Source organism: Gopherus evgoodei, chromosome 3 (assembly GCF_007399415.2).
Source record: "Gopherus evgoodei ecotype Sinaloan lineage chromosome 3, rGopEvg1_v1.p, whole genome shotgun sequence".
Taxonomy (NCBI): domain Eukaryota; kingdom Metazoa; phylum Chordata; order Testudines; family Testudinidae; genus Gopherus; species Gopherus evgoodei.
Genome location: NC_044324.1, coordinates 168,136,491 through 168,159,639, shown reverse-complemented (window position 1 = coordinate 168,159,639; position 23,149 = coordinate 168,136,491). Strand labels below are relative to the sequence as shown.

General features: G+C 43.0%; 1 protein-coding gene across 2 annotated transcripts in view; it reads right to left on the bottom strand.

The window, feature by feature from the left end:
- Window positions 1–640: 640 nt before the first annotated feature.
- Window positions 641–23,149, bottom strand: part of LOC115648954 (NACHT, LRR and PYD domains-containing protein 3-like) — a 27,481-nt gene continuing 4,972 nt past the window's right edge. Inside the window, exons 3-14 of one of the 2 annotated variants that reach the window (XR_003999696.1) lie at window positions 22,496–22,537; window positions 20,291–21,974; window positions 19,002–19,154; window positions 14,709–14,882; window positions 14,337–14,495; window positions 11,688–11,810; window positions 9,906–10,076; window positions 9,019–9,186; window positions 8,165–8,335; window positions 7,746–7,974; window positions 4,288–4,461; window positions 641–674 (exon numbers count right to left, since the gene is read on the bottom strand). Coding sequence is in view for 1 of the 2 variants with exons in the window: in XM_030557351.1 (XP_030413211.1) it covers window positions 7,794–7,974; window positions 8,165–8,335; window positions 9,019–9,186; window positions 9,906–10,076; window positions 11,688–11,810; window positions 14,337–14,495; window positions 14,709–14,882; window positions 19,002–19,154; window positions 20,291–21,974; window positions 22,496–22,537 (3,026 nt within the window). In the remaining variant the exon portion in view is untranslated. Of the gene's footprint in view, window positions 675–4,041; window positions 4,462–7,745; window positions 7,975–8,164; window positions 8,336–9,018; window positions 9,187–9,905; window positions 10,077–11,687; window positions 11,811–14,336; window positions 14,496–14,708; window positions 14,883–19,001; window positions 19,155–20,290; window positions 21,975–22,495; window positions 22,538–23,149 lie in introns of those variants that run through there. The other variant, XM_030557351.1, reaches the window with a different exon arrangement.

Genomic DNA, 23,149 nt, shown 5'->3' with positions numbered 1-23,149 from the left:
AAACTGGCTCGAGCTCCTACCCAGTGACCTGGGACAATTACATACTACCCCACCCTGGGCACCTCTAGGAGGCAATATTTCCCCTCTCGCAAGCACAGAGTCTGAGCATAGTAAAATCCTTTTAATAAAGGAGGGAAACAATGTGGCATCATATTGGGGAAACACCACAAACCGGATTCATAACATAAACCATGAGCAAAAGACCCACCAAGTAGGTTTTGGCAATGTCCTTTTCTCCTTAGGGTCTCAAGTCCAGCCACCCCAAAGTCCAACAACCCAAAAGTCTCTGTCCCTGGTCAGTGCCGCCCCAGAGTTCAAAAGTTTATCTGCAGAGTTTTACCCCCCCCCCAGCCTGGGTGGAAATAGGGGGGAGGGGGGAACACAGGGTGTTAAGGGGCACCTTACGTGGGCCAGGGCTGACTGCCCTGCCTATCCATGGAGTTGTGCTGCAGCCTTCACCACGACTGGAGCAGACTTCGCTCGCTGTTCCGTGGGCTGCTCCAACCGTCCCACAAACGGCTTCGCTCCGCTCACTGTTCCGCGGGCCATTCCAGCCGCCCCACAAACTGCTCAGCTCCACTCCGCTCCGCTCACTGTTCCTTGGGCTGCTCCAACCGTGCTGCAAACTGCTCTGCTCTGCCAGCTGCTTAATGATAGATCTTCAGGCTCCTCCACTAGTTAACACAGAATTCAGCTCAGTAAGTTTAGCTCTTTTAGTGATTCCATCTTGTAGTAGGGGAGCAGTAGTGATGCAACATTAGCCCAAAGTGAATTCAGCTTAGCAGCCTCTAGATGGAATCAAAATTAGCCCTGCTCTTCAACGATGAAGTGAGGAGGTGGTACAATTGGTGTTCCAGGCCCTCAAAAGGGAGCCATTCCATCAGGTACACATACCACTCCCCAACCTCTCTCCCTTCACTGGGTTTTGGAACCCATGTCTCTTGTCTTGCAAGTGCTACACAGTTGACAGTGAGACCCTCTGTCATAAAACAGTTTCATATTCCTTCATTCACATAATCAGGGTAACAACACATTATTCCTCCTGCCCCAATAACAGAGAAATTGGGGATCCCACAGCTGCCAAAGTGACTATTTCGGGCTGCCATGGACTCGTGCTAGGCTGGGTAGGTGTGCCTATGCAAACAAGATCAGCCCCTGAAATTCTTTTCCATACTCACCATAATTCACCACCAGCTGCCAGGGTAGAGCCCATCCTGACTCTGCTTACAGATAGATGAAATTGTTAATGGAGAGGAACCTCCGTTTTGGGAAGAGGAGAGGGAGGGGACAAAGTTTTCAATAATGAACGGTAGCTCTGCCTTTTAGAGGGTAAAGCCATCGCTGGCTCAGTGCTTGTGTGAAATGAGTTGATTGGGTCTCAGTCCTGTTCCTAATGGATAAGTATCCATAGAAACAGAATATCATGCTCCCAGTGGACACTGATTGCCCTGCCTGCTGTTGGCAAGTTCAGCAGAAAGGCTCACCTTAGTAATTACTGACAAGGCCACATTCTCACCCGTGCTCCACCCCTTTTGCTCCACTCTTGACGGGCTGGAAATCTGCCTGGCAGTTGAAATTTTCTCCAATGTTTCCCTGGTGCAGAGCGGGTATAAATGGCTTTAAACCACCCTCTCCCAGCCTTCCTGGAGTAGAAGTGTGGTGCTAGGGTTGGAAGAGGGCATGGCAGTAGCGTTTAGTAATTGCTTGCTGGTGTAACCACCCTTTGGGGGAGCTTACTCACTATTGAAGGTTAGAGCTGCCTTGCATGGGGGTGCTGAACTGGCCAATGGCAGCCACTTGGATTGGAGCAAAGTAAAGCTGTCAGATGGCAACTCTTATCCCAGCCAGAGTCCAGCGCTGAGCAGAGCTAGGCCAGACCCAAAGATCTGCCCAGTTATCAGAAAGTTGTTCAGGGGTCTACACGTCAGAATTTGGTGGTGTCACTATGTTACATAGAGTCTATTCCAAGAGCCTACACGTAACCTAAACAACCCCAATTGGCACTGGTTGGCACCTTCCTCAGCAAAGAGCAAGGACTGAAGAATGGAGTTGGCAGAAAAAATGCAAAAAGAAGCACAAATGTTTTTCAACATTTTTTTCTGTTTCAGAAGGTATTGCTATAATTCTTGCTAGAATGATATTATCCACAAGTGTCTATTTTTTTTTCTAAATTAATCTTATTTCAGAATGTATTTCCAAGGTGTTGCAAGTGATAGTGAGACAGCTGCATTTAAAAAGGCACATGGAGGAAAAGTGCCCCTTTTAAAGCCAGATATATTGCATGAAAAAAAAAACCTGTCATGACTCCATGAGATATTGGGTATGAGCAGCAGAGGGAGCAGTTAAGCTTCTTTCACCCACCTTTGCTTTTGATATGACATTGCCATGCAAAAGCAAAGCTATCATGGCTGTGAGCTGTTTACCTCAAGAGTTTACCTCACTCTGGCTCACGAAGGTCTTCAATCCCCCCTATTTTAAGAGCTCGCTGCCATTGCTTCCCTAGGGAATCTACAACTTACAGCACTGACACTAGAAAAGTCTCAAACGTGGGAGCTGAGGTTGCTGCAGAAGCCACCAAGTAGCAGTGCACGTGGGCTCGTTCTCATTGCCTGCAGGTTTGTGTCATGGCTTGGTATGTCTAATAGATATGGGGGCTCAATGTGGATGCCCCCCGGTTTGGTAGGTGGAGATGGGATTTGATGCCTTCCTGAGTCAATCACTCCTTGCTCCCTTCTTCCCTGTCACCCACCCAATTCAGCAGCCCTCTTACTGTCATTTCCTCAGTTCTAAAGGGATCCCCTCACTGCTTGGGTACAGTGGGTGTTTTTAATGCCCAGAGTCCTTTGTACTGGCTGCAGTGGTACTCAAAGGAGGTGCCGTAGTAGTTCAAGCCCAAGGATTCTGCAGTGTATTTAATACTCAAAAGGCACCGGTCACAGATGATTTGATTGCCTACATTGGCACAGCCACATCTGCTATTGGCAAATATCTCCAACGGCTGGAAAGGAGACACTACATGGAGAGGGCTCTGGGTTATTGGAATTCTTTACCAGGTGGCTGGCTTGTGGGTCAACCCCACATGCTAACTGATCACCATATTTGGGGTTGACCAGGAATTTTACCCCAAGTCAGATTGCCAGAGACCCTGGAGGGTTTTCACCTTCCTCTGCAGCCTGGAACATAGGTCACTTGCTGGTCTGAACAAGAGTAAATGGTGGCATCTCTGTAACTTGAAGTCTCAAACATGTTTTGAAGAGTTCAGTAACTCAGCCAGAGATTAGCTTGGGCTTTGGCTTGGCCCTCCTTCCCCCCTGCTCTGGCCCTACATGACCCTCCTAGGGTCCTGTAGTAATTTTTGTTGTCAGAAAGGGGTCACGGTGCAATAAAGTTTGAGAAGTGCTGGTCTAGAGCAGCAAGTGACCGTGGAAAGAACACCCTCATTGCCCTGCTGGCTACTGGCAGGAGAGAACACACAGCATTGTTTAAAAACTTCCACTACAGGAGGGCTTTAGCTGATAGAGGTTACTCACATCACAGCAAACAGCTCCCAAGGGAGACTTGTGCCTCTAGCTGATTTAATGCAGAGTGACACATGCATGATTAGCAAGTACAGCCTGTTAGCAGGAGTTAAGACAATTAGGCACCCCAGCTCTCCATATAGAGGGAATCGCTGTGCATGGATCATCACACCTGTCCCCACACTGCCCCGGGCCTTGCAGAGAACCCTTCTTAGGTCTGAGGATCTGTACACAGTGGGGTGGGAGGGGCTGAGGTAGAGATGGGGAAACACACACACACACACACACACACACACACACACACACACACACACACACACACACACACACACACACACACACACACACACTATCTCTCCCTCCCTGTGGGAACTCTGCTCAGAACATGACATACCTAGGACAACATTTCTTTCTGAATGGGATGCCTTCTGCTTAGGGTGCTAGGGGAAGCTGCTGACGGAGCCAGGGAAGAGCAGCAGGGGGCCAGGAGGCAGTGCAGAGGAACAGAGACTGCAGCAGTGGCCCTTTACCTCTGGTGCCTGTCAAGGGAGTTACTGGTCCCGAGGGTGGAAGGAACCACCCGCATATGCTGTAGGAGGAGGGGGGATAGAAACCCACCATGGAGTAATCTGATAGGAAACACTGTGAGGGAACTCTTGCCGAGAATTCCTCCCACCTGGTTTTCCTGGAGGAGAGAAGGAGCTGACCCTGGCATTGTTACAGAGATGTATTCATTGGCTGCTCTCATTAGAAGTCAATGGCAAAATACCCTTTGACATCAGTGGGTGCAGGATTGGGCCTCTTGCCTGAACATTACTCCGGTGAGAGGAGGAAGCTCTTTCTCCAGGATGGAGCTTGGTGGTCTCAGCATCAGAGCTGGATTCCTAGACTCCGGGAAACCTCAGGCACCAACCACGGTAGGGGGATTCAGCCCGTTTCCAGCCTGAAGTAGATACAGTAAGTTGAGTGCATGCCGTGTGGATTTTTCAGATGGGATATTTAAAAATATCAAGTCTTGTCTCCTCTACCTGGATGGCAAAGGCCTGATTTTCAAAGCTTAGGTGCCTTGGAATATGTGCAACTGCAGGCACACTTACTGCTGCTACAGCATCTTCAAATCCCCAAATCTATGCAGGCAGTCACAGTAATTACACACAGATTAGGTCTTTGTTTGCTGCTCTTAGTGCTGAAAAACAGACCCTCAAGATCTCATTACATATTTTGGAATGGGACATTCCTGGTTCTCCGTGGTCACAACTGTCTCTCCCTGCTCTGTTGTGCAATGTTCTGTGTGCTGTTTGATACCCTGTCTTGCACCTCCCCCCACCCCAAGATGGCCCCATTTCAGTGGTACTGTGTGTAGCATCTGTTTCAGTGGATGGCACTCCCATTCTGCTCCTAACACAGCAATCGCCCTGGGTATTGTCCAAACATACTCCTTTCCTCGGCTTTGTCTTTATTGTTCATTTAACTAACAATATACTCTCAAGATGAGCTTGGCTGTTCCTGTCTCTGCAGAACCACTTTGTTCCTATTCTTGTTTCTCTTCTGCCTCAGAGATACTCTGGAACTACAGAATTTATGCTCCTTAGTTGGTGCTAATGGGACCCCACCTAGTCTGGTTGCCAGCATCCGCTAGCAAACAGCTCTGCATCTTTAAGTGGAGTTCTAGAACAGGACACCAGAGTAACAGCTGAACACTTTATATCTCTCTGCCTGCCCCAGCATCCTGTCCAGTTCTGCAGCCTCTATTCACGTGATTAGTTCCATTGAGGTCAGTGGAACTAACGGGAAGAAGGGGATGAGCAGGACTCATGGTGCATTGTGTGTAACTGCTTTGGCATCCTTGGGATGAAGGCTGCTCTATGAATATGAATTATTATTCTTAATGGCATGTACTTCAGATCATTCACTGAAATTAATAAGCATAATTATTACACTGGCTAGAAGATCTGAATATTGCTATAGTGCTATTGGAGAAGATTATTTATTGGTCACTCCCCCCAACACCCAATGTTTAATGCTGCTTCTACTAATGATAATTCTGCCCTGTATAGTTTGCACTTCTGTAATTCTATTATAAAAGTTTATATCAGGATAGAATAAAGAAAATTAAAAAAAAAAGAACAAAAATCAATTTAATTTGCTAAGAAAAACTTTATGAACCTCTGGCTCAAAATTAAGATCAGATTTTTTAAAAAACAAGAACCTGAAGCAAAATTAAATTGATCTTGACTTTAAACAAACAAAAACCTTTGCTTGTTTCAAAAATGCCTTTTAACATTTTTCAAGCTCTAAAAGCACAGGGTAGGTGCTGTATAACAGAATTATGTTTCTGAGATGAAGCAATTTAATAATTAAAACAGCATATATGAAATATAAATGAGATATTAATAAATTAAATTAAATGAAGGCTGCTGAAAGCCAATTGCCTTGTAAAAGATCTATGATAGCTATACTAATGAGATGTATAAAGATTAATTCAGATCCCTGTTACAGAAGGTGATTATAAATTGCTAAAATGCCACATCAGGTTACTAGGTTGTTATTGAAACTTGTGAAATATATTTAGAAGAGCCTATAAATATTAATAGTGAATGAAAAATTAGCTGTCTTGTTACATTTTAGTCCTAATCCCATTACATGTTCCAGTTACAAGGCATTAGAGGTCTCACACTGTATTGAGCTGCAGAGATTACAGACTATGATGTTTTATGAGCTGTGATAGTTACAGTCAAAAGCAAACCATTAAGGAATTTATTTTTATTGTCAGTATTCTTGGGTTTGATTCTTTGTAGGACTGTCTTTGGGCCAAGAACTACTGGGTGAAATTCTATGGCCTATGTTATATGGGATGTCAGACTAGATGATCACAACGGTCTCTTCTGGCCTTGGAATCTATAATTCTCATTGTAGCAACGCTCATGGAGCATGAAGGGAGGAGAATAGGTTGCAGGCGACAAGAGTTTGGAGGAGAAACTGGGAAGTCAGTCTGTGTGCACATGGCTAGGAATGTTAAGGTGTGGCTGGAATAGTTCTATAAACAGTTGCTTTAATGAAGAGGCAGATTTGTTTAATAAGAACAGAATCCTCCTGTTATTATCCAGCCCATAGTACATGAAATGCTCACACAGTATAGATTCCCAGGGAATCTAAAAATGACCTTAGATATACCAATTTTCAAGGCATTTTTTTCAAACTTGCATAACTGACAAAAAAATCCAGGCCTTGGCCAGGCCGTACTGAGAAAACAGAACTACCAGGCCACACATAGTGAGAAAGACCCGCAACCATGCTGGTCACAGAGTTTATTCTGCATCATGAGTTCAAGGTGAGGCACCTTCAGAGTTGCCATCTTATCATATGGATGTACCTTGATTTGTAGAGAAATTGGTTTCTGGGCAGCCTTGGAAAGTGAGACCCTGATCCCTATGGCAGCATGGATATGTAAAGGGCCTGACTGCATGTTCCTGGCTCAGTGCCCTCATGGAGACATGGGGGAACAGCCAAAAGTACAGACCAGGGGTTTGCATGAACTAACCCTGAGAGCGGCAGAATTAACTGACTGAGGGAAATCTCCATGGGCTTCTAAGGAACAAAGCTGCAAAGAGTCCTCAACTCACATCTCAGCTCACAATCTGGAAACTGGACGCGAAACAGGTGATGTTTTGCATTATCCTTTAATTTTGAAACTATTTATATTACACTGTATTGCTCAGTAATGGACAAGAACCAGTAAACATTTACTCACAAGCAAGAGTTATTTGCCCTAGTTTCTTTCAGTGTAATGAACAACCACCAGCTTGCAGCTCTGAAGTGACTGTAGTTTGCAAAGTTGCCATCTATAAATGTCAGGTCACTTGATAAGGTCATTTCTGAAACTCAGATTTCAAATTCTGGGTCTGTATAGGTGTGTTTCCTCCTGCTCCCTTGTTCTCTCTGCCATCACCTCTGCTTGGCACCCTTTATGCCAGTCACATCCGAAAAGCCAAGGGCTGGGTGAGCATGGAGACTGTAACCATCTCATCCTTAGAAATGCTCCATCCATGCCAGGGTTTAGGCTCATGGGAAGAGCAGTATAGGAAATGATTGCACTGCTGCATCCCATATTGCACTTTCTTCAGTGTGTAAAGAATTTACTATAAAAATCCCAGTGGTTTCATTCTGGTACCTTTCCTTAGCACCATGTTTGTGTAATATACTGAAGTTCCCGAGATCTGCACCTACCTTCACAGCCAAGAAGGGAGAATTGAGCGCAGTGCCTGCGATTCACAGTCAGTCTTCCTCCACCTCCTCCTCCTCATCATGATACTTGTCCCATACATCATAGATGCGAGCTCTGGAGGTGGATGTAAACTTATTATCATCCAAACACAGGTATTTCAGAGACAGGGTGTTTTCAATGAGTTGGATGAGTTCCTGCTCACAGTTGTTAGTGATGCCATTGTCTTCAAGGCTACACAATAGGGAGAAAGAGGAAAGACTCAGAATCAGAGAGCTTGAAAATCTAATTGCTGCCTGAAATCACTGAAACCATGATGAAAATGAAGAATTACGGGGTGCATTACGGTTTTGTAAACAACCCACCCAGGACTCTTTATGGCAAAAACAAAATGAAAAGAAAAAAGAATAGAGCTTGGACGTACATTAGCTTCTCAAGATGGATCTCCTTATCTTTCAGGGCAGAGCACAAGGCTTTCACTCCAACATCTCCAAGGTTATTAAAGCTCAGGTCAAGCCAAATCAGGGTGTTCTTCTGGGAAAACAGAGAGGTGATGGCAGGGACACAGTCTTCTGTGAGATCAGCACTTGATAAGCTGAAATAACCACAAAAGAAAAGTTGAACTGATGTGTGTCTTCTGCTCAGGTCTCAGAGGACTGGGTGCAGAAGGGCTCCACTCTGCCCTGCCTCCTCAACCCTATCCCCCCCGTGCCCTATCCCAAGAACCCTTCTGCCAATCTGAGGGAGGCAGCCTTGGCCAGCAAAAGAGCTCCTTGCACACAGCAAATTCTCTGCTGGCCATCTTCTGACCCTTCGTTTCTTAGACTGTGGCCCCAATCATGCCAACACTCAGAGAAGATACTACCTAAGCCCACAGGAGGGATTCTCCTGTTGCTGTAGTTAATCCACCTCCCTGATAGGCAGTAGCGAGGTTGATGGAAAAATTCTTCCATTGACCTAGCGCTGTCTACACTGGGGGTTAGGTCGGCTTAACTATATTGCTTGGGGTGGGGGGGGATTTTTCACACCGCTGAGAGATGTAGTTAACGCGACAATTTTCTAGTGTAGCCCAAGCCACAGGCACATGCTTACCTTGCCTACCAAAAGCAGTCCCATTTAAATGGTTTGTAAAGTTAAGCACATGAATAAATATTTGCAGGACCAGAGCCTATGTCAGTAACTATGCTCTGAAGCTAGCGGATACCACCCTAAGTGCTAGTTACAGTGCTCAGTTTTTCATATCAATGGTTCCACCAGAGCATCTGTCTCTGACTGTACCTCAGTTTTTCTAGGTAGCAACTTTTACTCTTCAGGCACGCCGCAAGTATTTTAACTCCTTCATCCCCCACGGGGTTGCTCTGCAGGTCCAAGGAGACTGCTGTGTTGCAGAAGAACAGCGAGCAGATATTAGTCATGCTCTCGTGGGTTATGCTGCAAGAGCGAAGGCTTTAAAAAAAAAGATACAAGGAGAAAAGATTAAACAATCCCTGGACTGAAAGACAGCAATAGACGGAGATAGTCCAGACTTCAAACTGGAGAGGGACGACTGCTGTAGCAAATATTTTGAACTTACATGGACATGTATTTTTTAGAGCCCCTACCAACCCCTGGCTCTCTCATTACAAACAACTCAGAGTAATTCCCACTGGTGAGTATTCACTGTGTAATACCTTAATGAAAATCAAACTGGGGGCTAGATCCTCAGCTGGTGTAAATTTCATCCCTCAGAAGCATCTAGTATGGGTCACTGTCAGAGACAGGACACTGAATCAAATGGTGACAGGTTTCAGAGCGGTAGCTGTGTTCGTTTTACCTTCGAGACTAACAGATTTATTTGGGCATAAGCTTTCATGGGACTTGCCTTACCCTCCACTTTAACTCAATTGGCTAGTTAGCACTGACCATCCACCTGGTAAGGCAATTCCCATCTTTTCATGTACTAGAATATATATTCTGCTTACTGTATTTTTCACTCCGTGCATCTAATGAAGTGGGTTTTAGCCCACGAACGCTTATGCCCAAATAAATTTGTTAGTCTCTAAAATGCCACAAGGACTCCTCATTGTTTGAACCAAATGGAGAACTGGTCTGGTCCTGGCAATTCTGGCAGATTCCTATTTTCCTATCCTGGATATCAGGAAGACGTCGTAGAAGATTCTGTTCACCTCAGTGACTGAAGCTGATAATCAGTACTGTTCAGATTTTCGCATATTGTTTTCATCTGCTCATCATTGATGGAATTTTCATCCAGGCACAAGATTAGTGGAATGAACGTGGAGGTGACCCACTTGGTGAGCTCAAGAAAATACTCTTCAGGGAGACAGGAGAGGACAGCACTAATAGAAAAAGCAGATTTTAACAATAAAAGAAATAACAATAAATAAAAACAACAACTCTTTTCCCACCGGTAGCACTTCCCACCTGAGTATCTCTAAGCACTCTGCCAAAGTAGCTGGGGAAATGGAGGCACAAAGCAGTTAAGGCCAAAATATTCAAAATTGGCCGTTTGTTTTGGATGCCCAACTTGGAACACTTAGAGCCGGATTTTCAGAGCAGCCAAGCACCCACAGCTCTCATTCACGTCAACTGGAGCTATAGGCACTTGGCTTCTCTGAAAATCAGGCCCAGAGGGAGTCTCAATCTGAGCACCCAAAAACTGAGCATCTAAAAATTACAGAACAATTCAGAAAATCTGGGCATAAGTGAAAGCCCAGAGTCACACCAATAGTATAGCAGAGTCAGCAAGAGAACCCATAGAAGAAGAGCTGACATGATACATGATCCTCCTTCAAGGTTCTGTATTAAGCAGCCCGCCCTTGTCAAGATATGCATCTTCTCTTTTCCCTCCACTTCAACAGTTAAACTGCCTTTGTCCACCCACCTCAAACAATCACCTCCATGCCATTCAGTTCTCCTGAACTCATGCTAGGCCCCTGCCCTCTCCATTTTCAAGTCCCTCTTAAAACACACCAGCCATGCTACTTTTAGCAAATCTTATTGATTTGTATAGAAAAATCCATTTTGTTGCCCCTCTTCCCTGATCTCTGTCTACTTGTTTGTCTGCCCTTAGTCTGTGAGGGCCTTGGGACAGAGGCTGTCCCTTTTGTATGTCTAGAAAGCACCTAGCACAAGAGGTGGGAGAATAATGGATTTTCTGGTTCACTGGCATTTCCAAAAAAATGGAAAAAAAATTAGTTTAAATAGAGTCAAAATAAAATTTTAAGCAAATTGAAAAGCTGGAAAAATTATTTCAGATTGAACAATTATTTCAGGTTTCATTCAACCCAAAATGAAACATTTTGTTTCGTTTTTGAGCATTTCACATATTTAAAAAAATATATTAAAAGGAAATTTGAATTAAAAAGTTGTTTTAAACCAAAACATTTAAACATTTTGTTTAGAAAATGTTGAAACAAAATACATCAAAATGAATTGATGAAATGTCTCCGTCTCCCCAAATCTGTATTTTCTGCCCAAAAAAAGTTTTGTACAAACAATTTCTCACAGCTCTGTCTAGCACATTATGGGCACTGTTGCAAACAAATAATAATAATAATAATCTGATCAAGGAAAATAACTAAAGAAACATTTTTTCTTTCTTCTCTGCCATTATTTCAGAGATGGGACTGAACTGCAAAATTTGGATCTAGATGTTCCCAAACTTTGTAGGATTGCAGATCCTGGATTTAGGTTTACTTAATATAGCGATGGACACAAATCACGAAGTTTGGAACCAGGTCTGAAATTCCCTGAAGTTCATGCATAGGTTTTGATTCAAGTTCTTCTGCAGTTTATTTTTTCCTTACAACAGTATATCATTTAATCTCATTTGGATCTGGTATCTGCCCCTTTGTGGGTAAATATATTCAGGGACTTCTATCTTATTACACTGAATTATTGAAAATATTTCAAGAAAGACCCATGAAAAAGGGGAAGAGAATAGTTACATGCAGTCCTTTTTCTTTTCCTTTTTCTCTCTCGTTTTCCTTATTAAACATGGCCAGGGAAAACACTTTTTCAGTGCCTCATTCTTTCTCTTTCTCTTCTGAGTCTTCTTTTTCTTTTGGAGTCTGGATAAAAGAAAGTGAAAAAGATTACATGATAACTATAGAAAAGAGGTGCTAAAAGAATTACTGCATGGCTTTTGCATTTCTTCTTCCACAGCTGTTTGCATATCTGGAGATAATCTGGTGAAAGGAGCAATAGAAATGTCATTATTTTAATCAACTATTATTCATAACAATAACTTTACAGTGACTCAAATTACAAATTTAAAGAAGCTCAGTGTCTGAAAATCCTAGAGTATGATGCCTCTGCGTACGCAGCCCCCAAAATTGCACTGCCCTTTTCTATCATACCATACTGCAAACTCATGTCTAAATTGCTCTCCTTTCTTTCTCAGGTCTCTTTTAGCATTACCATTTCCCGACCGTTGAACATCTCTGTTTCAGATTATTTCCCCCAGATGTATTCATTTGCATGATTTCAAACAGAATCTCACTTGGTTAAGTTTTGCCCATATTTCTAGTATTTCCACATCTATATTTACGTATTCTTGACCAAAAACCAACCAACCAACCCACCCAATATTGCTCAGATGAAGTTAAGGTTGAAAGTACAAATAAATTCCTGGGTAGGTGTATCAATGCCTGAAATGCTTTAGGAACCTAATCTGCACTGCTGGTGTGTAGGTCAGTCACCACTAAAAGAGGACAAAGCACTACACTGAGTGGGCATGGGTTACATGCTGCCTTAGGGGACATGCTAATGCTACAGAAGGTCCACTGGAAGGGAGTCGGTTCATGAAGAATTTACTTTGCATGGTTTGGTACTTGTTTTGGGGTACTGTCTGATGAAGCTCATCAGCACTCTGTTGAACTAAGGTTCATTATTTAGATCCTCTGAGGAACCTAAAGAAGATCACTGCAGACCAATCGTGCTGGTCAGGCATTTTTACTTTAATGTTAAACAACCTTTCAGATGAGACTATACGTTCAGAAATCTGGTTCTATTCACCACATCTCAACTAGATGACTCCAAAAAATGTAACTGTCTCCCACTTGATGTTCTCAAGCTAAAGGCATGCATATCACAAGGCTACTTTTGGCAGCAAAACTCCCATTTGGCTACGAAATAAAACCACCCTGATGGCATAGAGCATTTGGCGGCAAAGTTAGGAGACAAAGCATCAGTGTAGACACTGAATTTGTTAAATCACTGTAATTGACCTCCAGGAAGTATCCCACAATACCCGCTGTGACCACTCTGCTCACTGTTTTGAATGACACTGCCCTGTATCCAGCTACACAGGCATGCACCCTCCTCTTTCAAAACCCTAGGGAAGTGTTGACATTCCTCAGCATGGAGAGCTCACATAGCTACTGTCCAGTTGAGTACGCTGGCTTCTGGCAGCAAACACACTCATCCCTGGACTACAGGGAAGGGGTAGATCATCTTGCTCTGTGCAAAGAGGAAGCTGTGGGAGAACTTGGAGGGAATCACAAAGTCATTATTGTGGAATCCTGCTCTCCCCAGCACTAGGAACACTGCAACAAGGAAGGCAGGGCAGGCCACTGCTGTGGGGGATGGAGGGAATACTGCTGTGCAGAGCCAGGGAAGGAGGCGGAGACTGATGGGGGTGGTGTACAAACCCTTCCCAAAGCACCCTATGGCCAGACGCACAGTGGGATAGCTACCCATAGTGCGCTGCTTTCTGTGTCGGTGCAAGAGCTACTAGTGTGGATACGCTCCACGGAGCATAGTGTGGACATGCAACAGCAGTTTAATTAAAGCAGTGGTTTTATGTCGGCATAACTTGCATTAAAAAAACTGCATAGTGTAGACAAGGCCTGAGTAAATGGATACAAATAGAGTTTGAGAGACTGTCTGCTCTCTCCCTCCCTCATCCCATTCTTTATGTCTATTTATTCTGCAGACGTTTCCTGTGCTAGTTCCTTTTTCCCTTTCTCTGGAAATTAAATTAGTTCCAGAGTCTCAGAGTGCTGAGACCTGGAAATAAGTGGGAGGTTGCCATGACAAGAATTAACCACAAAGAGCAGGAATTAATTGCCCTGATTTGATCTTGAAAAAAATATGCGAGGCATGGTGAGGAAAGTTGAGTCTGGGCCAGGGCAGGGGTGTTTTGTATTCTGAAACAGGGGTGCCTTATGTATGCTGGTCAGGCTGAAGTCTGTCAAATGGGACTGCTGCCTTATGAACTAAAACCAGGATAATCAAATCAGGAAGTTGAGACCAGGATATTGGAACTTTTAGGCAGTCCATTTACATGCTGAATGCTACAGGCACTCTGAATCTGGATGCTGGGACTGTTCACCCTCATATGCTGAGACCAAACCTGAGAAGATTGAAATTTCACAGCCAGAGGTTTCAGTGTGCAATCTCTCCATTTTTTTAGGCTTTGACTATGTTCTGTCTTAGTTCAGGGAAGGATGAAAATATATGTAAACCCCCTATAAAGAAAGCTCCTGTGACGTTATTTTATTAAAGCTAGATCCACTTCTTGAGGTCCCAGTAACATCCCCATCCTCCTATTATTTCAACAAGAGACAAAGGAAGAAGAATAAATTAAAATGTACCTGTTGCCACTCTTCTCCTCATCCTTTGCCTCATATCCAAAGTGTATTTCATCCTCCTCATACCTTCGGAATAAGAGGAATTTTCTCAGGCTATGGCAAGTAGCAAGATGTTGGCAGATGTCCTGGAAAGCCTGGAGTGTGGGATTCTCAATGTTGAAGCTTGGCAGAAAATAAAATTGAATCAAACATCTGTAAACACCTTCCTGACCCTCACAAGATAACCAGCTTCTGTGCTGAAATATGAAAATGAAATAAATGGATGCTTATCCTCAGGAAGAACCTGGCTCAGTTTCTAGGAGAGGAAGGATATGGCAGGTCCCCTGAGAACTACTGAGTCTGTCTGATAACTTGAAATGACAAATGTCCATTTACCCCACTGATTCCAGTCTGCAGTCCGAGTCCAGAAGACTGTTCTTCAGGCTATTTACAAATTCCTTGCTTCCCCGAATCCCGTTCACATCAAGGGTGACAATGCCAGGATGAGCTGGAATAACGTGGTCACAAATCACAATGGCAGTGTCTTCAGGAAGGTTATCTAAAGTTATTCTGTAAGCAGAATGATATCACCTTACTTACAGGTTTTGACAGAGTAGGAAAATAAAATGAGAAATGTCAGGGCAAAACCAGTGTGGTCTCCATTTGGCTAATATGAAATTGAATGGTTTTACTGCTCCGGGGTGACCAGCAAAGGAATAGGAAGTTGGGGAGAGGGGCAACTGGGCTAGTGGTCTTTTAAAAGAAATAATTTTATATATGAAGGAGACCCACATGGTGTTTTGAAATGAACGATGTTTTTTTCTGTTATGACATTGAAATTTAGATCTTATCTACCCAATTCTTCCTCTAAGATTCTATGGTCAACTGGAGAACTGTTAGCCTTACACCATTAAAGATACCATGTAAGTGAAAACTCACTGTGAGAGGAAGTGACTTTTTTAAAAATTCAGGTTAATAAAAGTACATGACTTTTAACTATTAGCTATTTAACTCAAATACAGACACATGTTCTCTTTGTTAATACCTCATGCCCACCAAGTAAGGGCTGAAAGGCATCACTATCTGTATCTCTGAGACCTCCAATGGGTCTTCCACTGAAACCTGAGAAAAACTAGATTTGCTATTTGGATATTTCCAAAATAAATGCAAGCACAGGGAAAAAATCCAAGTGCACTTTTTTTTTTTTTGAAAAACTGGGTAAAAAAAAAGTCCAATTTTTCTTTTCATTTTCAAGAAGGTCACTTCTAACACCATCATCTGCATTCACTACAAAGACAAATAAAACAAAATGATGATTTAGAATACCACTTCTTTGAGACACAACAAATCCTGCATCTTGGCAGGCAGCTAGACTAGATGACCCTTGAGGTCCCTTCTAACCCTACAGTTCTATGATTCTTTACATTGCTTTGCTATTCAAAACAGCTCTATGATCTTGATGAGACCAACACTAGCTAGGCATGAAATTTAACCTGTGCTGAGGAACAAGGAGGTGCACAGGATTCGTGCTGGCTCCCTGCATGGGGTGGGAATTTCACTGACTGAGTGAACATGCAGCAAACTATGACACAGCAGCTCTTCCCCATCAGGGCACCTTGCATTTGTGATGCATTGGCAGAATTAAGATGGGGCTGTCAACTGGGACTACTTCCTGATAAACTTTGTCATGAGCTAGGTATCTCATTAAAATACAGAGATGATGAAACATGTAGCATTTACATATATGGAGCTTTCCATCATTAATGCACTTCACAGGCATTCATCTTCATGACAGATCCATCTCATGTTACAGATAAATCAAAATGGAGACAGTGAGGTTAAGCAACTTGCCCAGAGCCCCTCGCAGTGATTCAGCAGCAGCGCTGGGATTAGAATGCAGGAGTTCGCTGGGTGAAATTCTCCCCTGTGCAGAGGGCCAGCATAAGTTCTACATCTCAAGTAAATCCTATTTAAACCCACCAAAATAAGGCTTAAGTGGAATTACATGGTGCATTAATCTAGGGCTGTCCTTTTGAATACAGATGTGATTTTATCATAGAAACGTAGGACAGGAAGGGACCTCAACAGGTCATCTAGCCCAGTCTCCTGCACTGAGGTAGAACTAAGTCTTATCTAGACCACCCATGACAAGTGTTTGTTGAACCTGTTCTTAAGAACCTCCAATGATGGAAATTCCACATCCTCCCTAGGCAATTTATTCCAGAGCTCAACTACTTGTACAGTTAGCAAGTTTCTCTTAATGTTTAACCTAAATCTCCCTTGCTGAAATTTAAGCCCATTACTTCTTGTCCTGTCCTTAGTGGTTAAGGAGAACAATTTATTACCCTCCTCTTTATACCATCTTTACATACTTGAAGACTGTTATGTCCCCCTCCCAGTCCTCTCTTCTTCAGACTAAACAAACCCATTTTTTTTCAATCTTTCCTCATAGGCCATATTTTCTAGACCCTGAATAATTTTTGTTGCTCTCCTCTGAACTTTCTCCAATTTGTCCACATCAAATATGGTGCCCAGAACTGGACACAATACTATAATTGAGGCTTTATCAATGCTGAGTAGAGTGGAAGAATTATTTCTTGTGTCTTGCTTACAACAGTCCTGCAAATACATCCCAGAATTATGTTCACTTTTTTTGCAGCAGTATTGCATTGTTGACCCATATTAAGCTTATGATCCACTATAACTCCCAGATCCTTTTTTGCAGTCTTCCTTCCTAGGCAATCATTTCCCCTATATTTGTGCAGCTGATTATTCCTGCCTAAGTGGAGTACTTTGCATTTTTCCTTATTGAATTTCATCCTATTTGTTTCAGACCATTACTCCAGTTTGTCAAGATCAGTTTGAATTCTAAACCTGTCCTCCAAAGCACTTGTACCCCTCCCAGATTGGAATCATCCATAAACTTTATAAGTGTGCTCCATTATCCAAATAAATTATGAAGATATTGAATAGAACCAGACCTAGGACAATTCCCTTCAGGACCCCACTTGATATGCCCTTCCAGCTTGATTGTGAACCATTGATAACTACTCTTTGACCACGCTTTTCCAACCAGTTGTGCGTCCACCTTATAGCTCCATCTAGGCTGTATTTCCCTAGTTTGTTTATGAGAAAGTCATGTGAGATATACCACATCTACTGCTTTTCCCTATCCATAAGGCTTGTTACCCTCTCAAAGAAGATATTAGATTAGTTTGACATGATTTGCTCTTGACAAATCCATGTTGACTGCTACTTATCAACTTATTATTTTCTAGGTGTTTGCAAATTGATTGATTATCTGCTCATCTTTCTGGATACTGAAGTTAAGATGACTGGTCTGTCCTTATTCCCTTTTTTGTGGAGTAGCACTATATTTGCCCTTTTCCAGTCCTCTGGGATCTCTCCTGTCTTCCACAAATTCTCAAAGATAATCGCTAATGGCTCAGAGATTTCTTTAGTGCTGTAGGCCATATTTCATCAGGCCCTTTCAATCTGAAGCCATTTAAGGGCCTGTCTTCACATACTGTGCTACAGCAGTGCAGCTGCACCGATGTAGCATTTTAGTGAAGATGCTGCTATGCCAACAGGAGAGCTTCTCCCACTGGTGTCGTTAATGCACCTCCCCGAGAGGCAGTAGCTATGTCAACAGGAGAAACTATCCCGTTGACATAGTGCTATCTACACGGGGGGTTCGGTTTGTATAACTGCGTTGCTCAGGAATGTAGATTTTTCACACTCTGAGCAATGTAATTATACTGATATAGGCCTGTAGTGTAGACTTGGCCTAACTTGTCTAAGTAATTCTTAACGTGTCCATTCCTATTTTAGCCTCAGATTCTACCTCATTTACATTGATGTTCCTTAGGTTAATCATCCAATCACTGCTAACTTTTTTTGTTGAAAACTGAAACAAAACAAAACAAAACAAAAAAGGCATTTAACACCGAGGCCATTGCTGTATTTTCTGTTATTATCTTTCCGTCCTGATTGAGTAATGAACCTACTCTGTCCTTTGTCTTCCTCTGGCTTCTCATGTAGTTACCCTAGTTTAATCTTGTTTTTTGCCTTGGTCTTTCCAATTTTGTCCCTACATACTTGTGTTTTAATTTTATATTCATCTTTCATAATTGACCAAGTTTCCACTTTTTGTATAACTCTTTTGAGTTCCAGGCTGTTGAAGATCTGGTTAAGCCAGAGCAGCCTCTTATCTTACTTCCTATCTTCTCCATGCACTGAGATAGTTTGATGTTGTGTCCTTTATAATGTCTCTTCGAAAAACCATCAACTCTCCTGTACTTTTTTTCCATGGGATCTCACCTACCAATTCTCTGAGTTTTCTAAAGTCCATTGTCTTTATTCTGCTGTTTGCTCTCCTGCCATTCCTTAGAATCATGAATTTAATTTCATGATCACTTTTGTCCCATATGAGTGTGAAAGGGACTACAGATGGAAAGGCCAGATCCTACTATCCACTGGAAAGTCCACTATTGCTAGCTTCTCTTTCAACTCTCTTGCCATCAGATATCAAAGGAGCACAACTATTCTGCTCTGGCTGCCTTTTATAGAAACAGCATATGATTCTACAGTCACTCTCCAAAGCCATAGGAGCCATACTGCAGTGTTTGCTGATAAGGTTCTCTCTCTAGATTGTCTCTAGGAGTGAGTGAGACAAATAGTTGTATTTACGTGCAAAGGCCCCTTTCACAGCTCGCTTCCACTGTAAAATACATTTCATCTTCTGCTTCGTGCTCCACATGCAGTCTGGTCATTCTAAGCTTTTGTAAAAGGTGAGCACACACCTTGAGTACCGTAGACAATGAGATTCCAGAGGCGTTAAAACTACAGGGAGAAAAACAGATTTAGCAGTGTTAATATCTGTATAGGAGGCTACAGGAGTAGATGCTCTGCTAATCCAGAAGACCGTTCAGCACGGAGACAGATGTTATCAGAGGAATGATTGCTATGGACTCCCATGGAGTTTTGGTCTAGTGTACAATATGTAGTAGTTTTATATCAGATACAGAAAATATCAGAGTGAAGGAGCACTACACAGTATGTAGTTTATGAATTAACAATTGGATCTAGGCTGAGTAGAGAGACTGAGGAGCTGATGATATCCCATGATGGGACCAGAAGAGGCAGGTGTCCTGGTCAGGGTAAGGGAATGGGAGGGGAAGGATGTGGAACTTAGGGGTTACAGAAGAGGAGCAGGAGGCTAGGCATTGGAGATGCAGTGCTATTTGGGAAGAAAGAAGGGTAAGGATGGGAAGGAAAGGACGAGGATTTGGTTGGGCTGGGATGAAGGATGAGCACTGGAGACAAGTGAAGAGAAGAAGAGGGCAGATACCTGAATATGTTTGGACAAGGGTCTTAATATGAAGCTCTCTGAAGAGTGACTAAAAATGACACTGAGGCTTTCCATGCTTACTGTCTCTCAATGGATATGTCAACACTGTAGCTGGGAGTGTGTCTCTCAGCCCAGGTAGACAGACACATGCTAGCTTTTCTCAAGCTAGCATGCCAAAAATAGCAATGTGGACATTGGGACATAGGTGGCGGCATGGACTAGTATCCCAAGTATGGACCCAAAGGGGCAGCGGGCGTGGATACTTTGCTAATATTAGCACACGAGCACGAGTGGAGCTGGCATGTTGTCTGGATGTTTCCAGCTCCGAAGTGGACATATCCAAGGAGTCCAGATGTGGGAAAGCGCTGTTTAACTGCAAACCCTGAAAACTCAACTTATTCTGTGAGGTTCCTTGCTGGCTCATATAGAACCACAAGTAACAAGGATTTTTCAGGCAAAATTTTGCCGTGGGTTTCACCTTATTAACATTATTGGGCCCGATTCTGACCTCACTAATAGCAGTGTAACTCCACTGGCTTCTATGAAATTACTCCTTGTTCACACTGAGACAAGTGAGATCAGAATATTGTGAACTCTGCTGAAGTTTGGTCACATTGATGGTACTTACTGGATCTGTTTGCATTTCCCTAGCAACGGAACCAGTTTGATCATGTTTCTCTCTTTCAGACTGCCCAATTTCAGCTGACTGAATTCCTTGGCATGCTGCAAACTGTATAGGATCACCTGTTGGTCATCCTGTCCTAGACTGTTCTCCAGGAAGACCACTTCCTTCATCTCCTCCAAAGCACTTCTGACAAACTCCTCATCCTGAATCTCAAATAAACAATGCAACAGCTCCAGGAGGAGACGGCTCTCCTCGCCCTGTTCCTGGCAAATAAGCAATGCTTTCTTAGTCCATTTCAGCAGCTCATCCTTTGAGATGCCCATGCTGGTTTCATAGTACCTTTTCAAAGGCTTTAGTGACTTGTCATTGTTCATTCCAAACAGAAAGCGAACAGTTAAGATCAAATGGCTTTTGTTCTCCACAAAGGCTTCTTTCAAGAGCTCAGAAGCTTTCTCCTTGTTCCAGAAGATGAACAAAGCAGCAAACAGTTCCTGCACAGTCAAATGCACAAAGCTATAGATAGTTTCCACAAAAATGTCTGCCTGCAGCAATTCTGTGAGGAAAGTTGATGGACCTTTTGACACCTCCAAGTTATACTTTCTCAGCATACTCTCATCAAACAGCACTTTCTGGTCCCTCACACCGCCATTGGCCAATGATCCAAGGTTGTGAAAAAGGTCTTGTGTGGATGTCTGTGTGCGATCATGGGACTGCAATAAAGTGGCCACAAAATAGGTAAATATTTCGGTGGTTGTGCTCACCTTCTGATCGAGCTCTTCGCTATACCTCAATTGAAGGTTCAGGGTTGTACAGACAATCCAGCAGATGAGGGGAACAAAACACATGGCGAACACTACATCATTTTCTTGAATATAACTGTAGGCAAAAGCTGCTTTTTCTTCATCTTTGAAGAACTTCTTGAAAAACTCCTTTCTGTCTTCCTCCAAGAAGCCCACAATCTCTGCCCAGAGGTCAGCTTTCATATGGGTCTCCAGCATTACTATGGCTAAGGGTCTCGTTGTGACAAGAAGGCATGCTTCTGAAAGGCTCTGGCTGCTGAGGAGACTTTCCACCACAGCCACTGCTGTTGAGTGAGGCATGTCCAAATCACAGGATAAGCTTTTACTTTTATCATAATCCTCAGGAAACCTGAGTTCATCAAAGCCGTCGATGATGAACAAGACTTTTTCTGGGTAAGATAAAATTTCCCCTATCTCTGGCTTTGGATGTCCCCAGTTTTGTAAAATTAATTGAGCTAGGCTCAGTTTTTCTGTTCTTTGGTTTAGGTCCCTGCAGCTCCAATGAAAAACATAATCAAATCTGCCCCCATAAAGCCTCCCAGATGACCAATCATACATAATTTTGCCAACTGTAGCGGTCTTTCCAATCCCTGCTATTCCTTGTAAGATCACTTTTCTGGTTATTGTGCCATCTGATAATGTGTCAAAAAGATGTTCCACATTAACATGGGAATCCGCAAAGCTGCTCGGCTTCCTCATGATATCCATGTGTCTTTTTCCTCTAGACAGTAGCTCATGTTCTTTATCTTCTGCTTGATGGTGTTTTTTTACTATAAAGAGCTTTGTGTAGCGGTCTTCCAAAGATACCCATTCTCCTGGCCTGGAATTATAATCCTTCACTCTTCTAAATTTTTCCTTCACAGAGGCCATATAGTTCGCTCTGTGGTCTGGAAAAGAGAAGAGAACAGTTTACCAGAATTCTAGTCCATTTAAGAACATATCCTTAAATATATCAATATGACAGAAACAGTCATTTTTAGAGGACATTTTACAGTAAAGATGACTTGAACTGCAAAGCTCAGATGTGGATCCAATTTTCTTACAGTTCAGAGATCTTCTCAAAATCCATTTCAGATTTACACCTAGACAAACTGTACTGTGCAAATACCTGGCACATCCAGGTCCAGTGGAACTCTCTTAGGGCAAAGCCATTTTGTTTGACTGAACCAATTCAGTCTAAGAGGAAGTTTCAGTATAAGCAGACTTGGGAGCTGAACATTTTGATGCATTCTGATCTTCCATTTTACTTTACTGTAAATGGAGTTGCACTGAATTCAAGCACATTCATGCACGAGCCACTGTATTTCATATCACTTTGCTAGTCCTCAGTGTTAAAAGAAAAATCGGCTCTTAAGAAGATTGATACCCATGTAGTTTTTCAACAGTATGAACTAGTGCACAAACTTACCAATGTCAGGGGGCTTTACAGAAACAGGTCTGGTTTTCCATACTGAAAGAAAAGACACACTTCGTCATGTCTTGATTCCCGGACGTGCTATCAAAAGAGTATATATGTTCTATCTATGACAACTCTATAATCATACAGACATATGGGCCCAGATCTGGAACTGTGTCTAAAAAATTCACAGTGCAATCCAGCAAGGAGTTTGAAGATGGCCTTGAGGGCTAGTATGACAATTAGAGATTGTTAGAGTACAAGGAAGCCCCTTCCATTAGCAGCCAGGAGCAGAAGGAGCCTAGGAGCACTAAAGCCTTCTGACTATGTTCTGATACCTCCCTCGTCATCACAGCACCAGAACACCTCCCAGTAGTGCATTGAGATTACTAACATCTCCCATGTGTGGTTTGTTCTCTCTCTCAGCCTCTCTCCAGGGGGGAAGTTGGATGTGCCGTGGAGTGTTTTGTTTTGGGGGGATTTGTTTTTTAAACATAGACATTGCTATGTGTTTATATTGGAGAAGGCAAGGGTCTGTGCCGCTGAAGGATCACCCTACACCAGGACAATCTCCTGTGGCTTTAGAGCCACCTTGCACCAGGACTGCAATGCCACGGGGCTGCACTAAAACACAGAATCCAGCTCCTACCTTTCATCTCTCTCTAT